At 40.4% G+C, this 9,410-nt stretch overlaps 1 protein-coding gene across 1 annotated transcript; it reads left to right on the top strand.

The window, feature by feature from the left end:
• The first annotated feature begins 3,990 nt into the window (after positions 1-3,990).
• On the top strand, positions 3,991-9,301 carry LOC124152850. Its single transcript, XM_046525901.2, has 4 exons — positions 3,991-4,141; positions 4,995-5,069; positions 6,846-6,947; positions 8,939-9,301. The coding sequence occupies exons 1-4, from the start codon at positions 4,100-4,102 to the stop codon at positions 9,212-9,214; spliced, it is 495 nt and encodes a 164-aa protein (XP_046381857.1). The 5' UTR covers positions 3,991-4,099; the 3' UTR covers positions 9,215-9,301.
• The last annotated feature ends 109 nt before the right edge of the window (positions 9,302-9,410 follow it).

Here is a 9,410-nt window from a genome sequence, read left to right as displayed (position 1 = left end):
ATTCATGCTTCTTTCACAAACACCAATTTCAATTAGTGATCTTACTTCATTAATGTTACGAAATAACGTTTGGCTTTTCCTGCATTATTAACAGCAAGTGTGTCAATATATTTTAAACGTCAAACTTGACCAGTGTCAAGCAACATCAACAAATTTTGTATTTTGCCACAACAGGTACATCGACGTCATATCTACCACAACGTCATCTTGAAATGGAGATTGCCGCGACGATAAAGTCATCAATGTATTTATCGAAATGACTAAAGGCTCTTCCGATGCTCATTTTACACAAAAGCGACAAAAATAATTCCATAACTACTGACAGCAGAGTCCATTGTACGATTCCTACTATATCGTGAGCATGTGTTTATGAAAAAGTATCAACAATGATGATACTTTGTTTTCTCGAAAAGGGGAGCGTAGCCTGCCTCACCGGTAGCACCTGTACCAAGTCATACAAAAACAAGTCAATTGTTTTCCTGACAAATAAACACGTGAATGCATGTTTCAAGTAAAAATTGGGAATTGCATCGGAATTCGGTTTTGTCACTAATGCAACAAATTTCGAAGGAAGAGCATGCTCGATTTTCTCTCAAAGTCGGTGAAATGGAGACATCAGTCCTGCAGATGCTGGAATATTGCCCAACATAAAGGGAAAGTTGTCTACTGGAAAGTTAGAGCCACCCCTCTTGTCATACAGTCTTGTGGAGGGTTTTGTCACCCCTAATCTTTATGGTGAGGTGAGGTGAGGTGAAATGGGGTTTAACGTCGCGTCCAAGATTATTGCACTTATATAGCGACGTACATGGACGTGTGTGTGTTTGTGTGGCTGCTTGTACTAGTCCGGACTGATGCCGATTTATAGTGCTAGCTCACTGAGATACCATGCCGCAGTTTAACATGAATACCCCACTCAGACACAGTATACTGACTCCGAGCCGACCAGTCCTTGTTTTAGGCCCTTAATGCCGAGCGTCAGACAGGGTAACAACAAGTACCATCTTTTAACGTCTTTTGGTATCGAACCCCGGACCTTCTGCTGTCCGGGCGGACGCTCTACCACTAGACCACGGAGGCGGTCCCTAATCTTTATGCATGCATGCGATTTTATCCAGCTGTGAGGAATTCCAGGATTTTACATACTGTTCCCCCAGTGAACGTCAGACTGCAAAAACTCAATCAAATCCAGTGTGTTTTTTGAGAATCCATTTGGTTTTATTTCCAATTGCCTCAAATACGTTCTGTGATCTCAAAGAATGCCCTTTCTCGATTTTATTAAGGACAAGTAATCCAATTCGATGGGGAAGCAAAATGTTGTGGAAATTAATTAGAAAAAAACCACAATGGTTCCAATCCCCTCTTGTCCCAATTATAAATTGTATGTAGATTAAGTAAGTGTCATCCTGAAATACCATGTAAACAATGTTTATGTATACTGTATTCACGAAAAACATATTTTTATCAAAATGCAAGTTTGTTTAATTTGTAAATTCATTCCGGAGCCATGATCACGTGGGGTGTCGAAGGTTACCACCATTCACAAGACAACCGTCGTTTCTGGAACTATTCGTCTTTTTATATGAGTGATGAAACTGAGAAATTGCCAGTCCATAACAAGTAAGATGCCATTAACAAGTAAGAAGCGTTGACATACTCCCCACTGAAAATAATCCTGCGACCTGAGTGGCTATAGACAATATATATACGACTGGAAGTTTTCTTCACTACATCATCGCCTTACTCAACTGTCTCCATATTGTTTCACCTCGCGGTATGTCAAGGCCAAGGTCGTCTATGGCGAAGGAGCAGAGTGAAGGGTCGATTGAGATGAATAAGTCTACGTGAAATCATAATGCCATAGATTTATGTATCGCGAAACGAATAACGATGGGCGGGCTGATCGCATTAATTCGGCGTGTATTGGCGCATTGTGCTTGTGTACACGATCGGATAAACAAGAAATTCGGTAAGTTTGCGGCCTAAATATTTTGAGCAGGGATTTTGGGTCGGAATAAACAAAATCACGATTTTATAAGTTTCTGAAGACGCTAGCCCCAAAAGTACGTGTTCGATTTTCATTTAGATAAGAGTATAGTTTTGTAGGGGTATTTGCTGTAAACGTTGTTGCATTCCTACTCGATCGGAATCGAGGAGTTGACCCCGTTACACCCCTTTCCTTTTACATAGTACTGCCACAGGCTGCAAAGTAGACACAATGGATAACAAGTGTAACAGCGGGCCGGCTCCGTTGGTCTAGTGGTATAGCGTCTGCCCGGAGAGCGGAAGGTCGGGGTTCGATCCGCGGCGACGACATACCAAAAGACGTTAAACGATGGTTCTAGTTGTTACCCTGCCTGTCGCTCGCCATGAAGGGGCTAAAACAAGGAGTTTGCTGTGTCTGAGTGGTGTATTCATGTTATACTGGTATGGTACGGCACAGTATCTCAGTGGGCCAGCACTATAAAATCAAGTGCAAACAGCCACACACACATACACACACACCACACACACATACATGTGCATGCACGTCGCTATATCAGTGCAATAATCTTGGATGCGACGTTAATCCCCATTTCACGTCATCTCACCAACTGTAATTGCGACATTTTGGTATAGACCCGCATACCCTTTAAGCATCATCATCCCACCTACGCACACGTAATCCTGCTAAATTGAATTCTTCATCACGTGTTCTCTGTCCTTCATGTTGTTACAATATTTACCTTCTGTTGTCTATATTATATGTGAAAATGTAATACATTGCTCTTGTACCAGTAGCTATGGATTATAGACAAATAAAAAGTGCTGAAAGTTCTTCCTATCTTACTCATGTTAATCTCATGAAAACAAGCTATTAATCCTCTACCTTCCACATATCTTCAGTACCATGTTCATTTTTCATCTTGCTTGACAACGATATAAGTATATATACTGGAATGTCGCTGTTACAGTAAAAAAAGAAATTGTTATCAATAAATATAAATAGTGTCAACTTTGTCATCCGTCAGTTTCTAAGAACAGGTATGGGTTTATGATCTTCTGAAGACGCTTGCTCATAAATATTTCCAATAGATAATAATAATAACAACAACAACAACAATAACAATAGCAATAATAATAATAAGAGGGCGTCATGGAAAATGATAAATACAAAATTCTTTAGAATAGGCCCATTTACAGTCTTAGACGTATCCAGGTCAACAAACCTGATCTTGTCCTTTTTGATAAATCCAATGAAATCATTTATATCATTGAATTTTCTGTCCGTTTTGACACTGATGTGATTGAGGAAAATTAATGCATGGCAAATATGCGGACATCGCTTTCGAAATGTCACGCTTGCATCCCAAGTACCAAGTTGTCCGACTCCCCATTGTTCTCGGTGACTTAGGTTTGGTACCTCCCAATCTGTTGACTGACATTGGGAGAGTACCCGGGTTTGCTACCAGGAATACAGCCCTTCTGACAATCTGGGTAATGCAGAAGGCTGCAGTGTTGGGGAGTCTTCACATTCTCCGAATAGTTCTGTGTGGGTTTGACTAGGCATCGCTTCCTGGGAGAAGTCCCATTCGCTGTCTGGGCTGCGTGTAGAGGGGGCAAGGGCCCTGAGCTGATGATGAGCCTAACCAGCCTGACTGCGCCAGGATCACCAAAACCCTCTTTGCTGAATCTTTTTATCTTAATCTGACAATAATAATAATAATAATAATAATAATAAAAATAAAAATAATAATTATAAAAATAATAATAATAATAATAATAATAATTAAAAAAGTTAAAAATTAATAATAACAATGATATAATAATAAATAAAAAAATCACATATCTTGTAGCTGCTATTATTTGCGTAAGAAACCCCTGTGGTGACAAGTAACAAAGAAAAAGGTCACCCAGATAATGGTTAAGTGTGAAAAATTCAGCTGTGATATGCTTTATTACCAACATACAAGTAGGTGTAGCACTGTTGTTGACAAGAAAGTTTCTGGAACCTTGGCATATGTTGGTTCTCATACCGACAACTATTTCCGTTTATCAGCGATCAAAGAGTTCACACACTCAGGTCGTCAGGACAGCTTAAATCCAAACAACAGATTTCTCAATGTTGCTACCGATTCTTCTCTCCAGTGTGTCTCTGGCGCTTGTAAGTTTGAATATCATAATTATTGTTATTATGGTTATATTATAAAATTGTTGTTGTGGGTTTAAATAGGTTCGTTGAGATTGATAGCACAAACGTCGTTCGCTGTAGCAAGACACTCATCTGTAAATTTGTATATCAAGCAAATATTACTTCGTTTCTTTACAGTTGTTATCCGGCCCGAGAAAATCTGGAGTAGAATAGGTCTTAAGCAACCCATGCTTGTTGTAAAGGCGACTATGCTTGTCGTAAGAGGCGACTAACGGGATCGGGTGGTCAGGCTCGCTGAATTGGTTGATGCATGTCATCGATCCCAATGCTCATGTTGTCAATCACTGGATTTTCCGGTCCAGACTTACAGACCGCCGTCATATAGCTGGAATATTGCTGATTGCGGCGTTAAACAACAAACAAACAGTTGTTATCCATGTTATGTGAGAGGCTTGATATGCGTTAAGGGAGTTCGTATTAACGCAATAGTGTTGATATACTTACCAAACATTGTACATTCACCTGATGAAGGAGTAAGTATATACTCCGAAACGTTGTGTTCCTCATCATAAAGAAGTTGATATCATAATTTCTCTTCCTTATGTGTATCACTTCTAAATGCCTTTGAAAGAATAAAATTGGATGTTTTTGACGTTAACGTGTATATTTTCCTTCCAAACACATCGTCAATACTTCAAGGGTTTGTTAATGGTTATGTTTTATGGTTTTGTCGCTTTTTTTACATACACCAGATGATGGTGGGGCGTAGTGTGTACAAAACCTGTGAAGTATGAACGGTGTCTACAACAGGGTATTGCTCATATGTTCCTTTGAGTGTTGTATAAGTATTTCATATTTCTGGCAGGGTCAGTTCCTGTTTGCTTCCAATGCTCAAATTTCCTATCGGAGAGGGTTCCAGTTTGAGTACCACCCTAACACGGTAAGTGATGAGATAAACATAATGTATTTTCAGGTTTGTTGTTGAGTATTTGATACCTTAAAATATCATTCAGAACCGGCAGCGTTACCACGTAGGATCGGGAATATTTCAACAGTCTTGTGACGAGGCGCTGTCTTGAGGAAACCTTTGAAACACTCGATTATTTACAGACCGCCGCCATGCATCTTCCCGAGGCAAGAGAGTTTACTGACTTTAAAAGTCGAGTTTCCACCCTTGCCGAACTAAGCTGGAATTACTGGGCTCGACCGTAGCGCCACCAGTGGCTATTACCAGTTATGTCCCTTCTAAGCCTCTCCTATGGACCAATCAGATTCCACCTCTCGTATCACTTGCCTTTGCTTCACAAAGAATGGTGCCGCCCAGTCAAAACGATCTGATCGATTATCAAGATCTATATTGTGATAAAACGGGTCTTACATCGCGAAATGCATCAAATCGCGTGAGCACCTTGATTAGAAACATGAAAAGATTTGGAAAATATATGCCGACAAGGAATTGGCGGGGCACATGCTTTGCAAATCCTGCAATCGGTTGAAATCTGCACGACAGTCTACGAACCGGATTTCGATTTCGGTGAGCGAGTTTGATTGGACTTTGCATAGACTCGTTAGTCCAGCCAAAATGTAACTCCATAATACCAGCCTTGTTCGGCAAGGGTGGAAACTGGACTTTTATAGTCAGTTAACTCTCTTGCCTCGGGAAGATGCCGCCATATTGCTGGGGTATTGCCAATCAATTATCAATTATTTACTTTATGACATTCGGGATAAAGAATGGATAGAAAAAAAGTATTTCGTCTATCGATACCATCGATATACACATGTAATAACGAAGCATTATTGTTAAAAATGTCAAGCCTTTATCAATATATTGCTACCGGCAATGGCGATGTATGATAAGTTCGATTAATCGGTACACCCCAACACTGTTGCAGAAGAGTAAAATATGAATGTCAGTAAAGATTGATCTGCAAAGATTTGATCGAACGTACATGTATACCGACATCTGACCTGATTTTTTTTATTTCATAATTCAAGCATATGAACAAAACAGTCCTGTGTATACTAATGTAGACAATGATATGGAAGTCTCTATAATTTTCTTAATTGCTCAAGATGGAAAATCCTCAAGTTTTGTGACTTTACATTTAATTTTTTTTATTTGTATCAAAGTGCAAATATTAGATAAATTTTTCTTGGAGATAGATACTTATGCATGATCATGTATATGCACCTTTCTTAATAGGACAAGGGCGAAATTTGGCCCACTGAACATGTCACATAATATAATTCCGGAAACTTTGATATTTGTGTATATAATGATCAGATATGGATGACCTAGTCTTTTCTTTTTCTGACATTTGCAAGTTTCTAACTTCTTAACAATTGAATAAGAATGCCTTAAATGAGTGGAAAAGACGTATTTCCCAAATTCAAGAGAAAATCTATCTACGAGCATGATCGTGACACATGTTACAGATGGTCGGTCCCAAACTGATGTCAAACTTTCCGAAGGCATTATTGAAAGGAAATCGTACTTATCATACTATCACAGTACTGTTACAGTGTTGTTATTGACCTTGCAACACTACAACAAAAGTAATTTAGCCATTGCCATATTAAAATAATTGGAAAATAGCGCCCCTATTATTAATTTCCACCTTTTGTTTATTTGATTTCTGGGTGTGGCATAGACCCAGGCGTGACAAGTAATACATTTATTTAATAGTTATGTGAGCATTCATGTCTGTTTCAGCATCTCCTGACTGTGAAGAATACATATAGTTGTTATTTTGTTGGAACGGACGATAGCCTGAGGACCAGGATCCAGGATAAACACAGCAGAGAAACACTACAGGTAAGCTTGACTTGTATTATAACGAGCGCTTCTATGCAGAGCTACGTCCCTTGGTTGTGGTAGAATTCGATGGTCGATGACCCTATTCGTGAGCAATTGGATTGTCAGCACCGTAACCAGGCGCGTGGCAGCAAGATAGGGTAATGGTCTTTTTTGTCCCCTTGGATATTCTTCCGGGGTAGAATAGCTCTTCAGCAACCCATGCTTGCCGTAAAAGGCGACTATGCTTGTCGTAAGAGGCGACTAACGGGATCGGGTGGTCAGGCTCTCTGACTTGGTTGATGCATGTCATCGATCCCAATTGCGTTGATCGATGCTTATGATATTTATCACTGGATTGTCTGGTCCAGACTCGATTATTTACAGAGCGCCGTCATATAGCTGGAATATTGCTGAGTGCGGCTTTAAACAACAAACCAACAAACAACCTAGGATATTCACGATTGCAGAAATGAAATCCTTTACAAATCGTTATGAAAGATAGTAAATGTGTTCATTGAATGATAATGGGACATTATTCGTTTAAACAGTTGCAGTCAACGGAAGTGCCAACAATTTTATGTTGTAGTTTGGAAAATCAGTCCTTTTCATTCTGTTAGCTGTATTTGTGTATTTGATCATGTCAGAAGACCAAACCATACAAGTGTATGAAAAACAAGCCATCTGTTGAACTGTCTGATAATGTACATACAAAAAGTCAAAGATTTCCTTAAGCTTAAACATTTGACGTTTACTGGGGGCCAAAACGGACCGTTATCAAACCCTGTCCTTCCCAGGCGTTTTAGAACTACTCAACTTAAGATACTGTTCAAGGCAGCGTTAATTAAACCAAACTCATTATTGCAAATTGTAGTTTGTGTATCACTGGCAGTTTGGTATGTCAGCGTTACCTTCAGTAAGCGTTTACTTTGTATGAGCGGAGACCAGGATGAGCAAGTGTTATAAGGCACAAGTCTAGATCTGTCGCGTTCCTATCTGAAAGGGGCGGTCGGGTAGCATATTGGTTAAAGCGTTCGCTCGTCACGCCGAAGACCCGGGTTCGATTCCCGACACGGGTACAATGTGTGGAGCCCATTTCTGGTGTCTCCTGCCGTGATATTGCTGAAATATTGGTAAATGCGGCATAAATCCATACTCACTCACTCCCTTGGCTGAAAGGATCCTCTGGTTATGGTCTTGAATCCAGATTCGCTCTGACTGAGATGCGTGGCCTGTCAAAACCATCCTGTGTTCCACCAACTTCGAGGTCACATCTAAAATTCAAGCTGACACGCCGTGATATCCATTCTTATTCACTCATTAACTAACCACATCTTCGTCGTATAGTGAGTGAGTGAGTATGGTTTTACGCTTTTAGCAATATTCCAGTAATTTAACGACGGGGCACACCAGAAAGGGCTTCACACATTGTACCCATGTCGGGAATCGAACCCGGGTCGTCGGCGTGACGAGCGACCCCTTTAGCCACTAGGCTACCCGACCGCCCCTTGGTCGTATAGAAATATTGACACGTAGTGCCTTGGAGACAGGCGCCCTGTCTGCACCGGTAGAATGGCCACTACGGTGAAACCCAATTTGTAAACAAATCCAACGGAAAGTCACAATTTGGGACTTCCAGTCCCAGGAACATTGCATAATCCGGACGCTTAAGGGCGGTAGTTTCATTTTTTGACTTGTGATGAAGGTAATCTATCCGTATATTGTACCCCTATAGGGGTAGGAGTTGATATTCAGCAACCCATGCGTGTCGACAGAGGCCACCAACGGGATCGGGTTGTCAGGTTTGGTGACTTGTTTCATGCATGTCATCGTATCCCAGTTACGTAGCTCGATGCTCATGATGTCAATCATATGATTGTCTAGTTCAGACTCTATTATTTACAGACCGCCTCATAGATTTGGAATATTGCTAAGTAAGGCGATAAACAGCAAACAAACAAACACACAATCAAAGCTTTCATTGATTTGATTCGTGATCTTACTTTTTTCAGGACGAATTAATTGGATTCATTCACAATAACAAACACATAGCAAGGACAAGCCTTGTACAAGCTGACATCGCCCACAACGACGCAGCAGCGACATCCGGCTGTGTTGGGAACAGCTTGTATGAACTGAAATATCCGTCAGAGGGCACCACCACCACTCAGGGGCAGACAACTACGAAACGCACTACTCAGGGAAAGACATCTTTTCCGACAACACAGAGATCAACGACACATGCCGTAACCATGGCACGACGTCAACGGAAAGTTGTTGTATTATAAATATTTAAGAGAGGATGTCCACGATGAATCGTTGTCGTTGTTTTTGTAGAAAATAATGAATCGAATATTAAATTTCTTTGAACACGTCGTGATCTTGATGTGTTATGTAGCTATGTCAATATTATGTTAGGAAGTAAAAACAAAGCTTCATGTAAGGAGCTGAGACTTATTATGAGTCCCGAACACGTTCAAAATT

This window comes from Haliotis rufescens, unplaced genomic scaffold, assembly GCF_023055435.1.
Source record: "Haliotis rufescens isolate VD_foot unplaced genomic scaffold, xgHalRufe1.0.p SCAF_13, whole genome shotgun sequence".
NCBI classification, from domain to species: Eukaryota; Metazoa; Mollusca; class Gastropoda; order Lepetellida; family Haliotidae; genus Haliotis; species Haliotis rufescens.
This window is presented reverse-complemented; position numbering and strand designations above follow the sequence as displayed.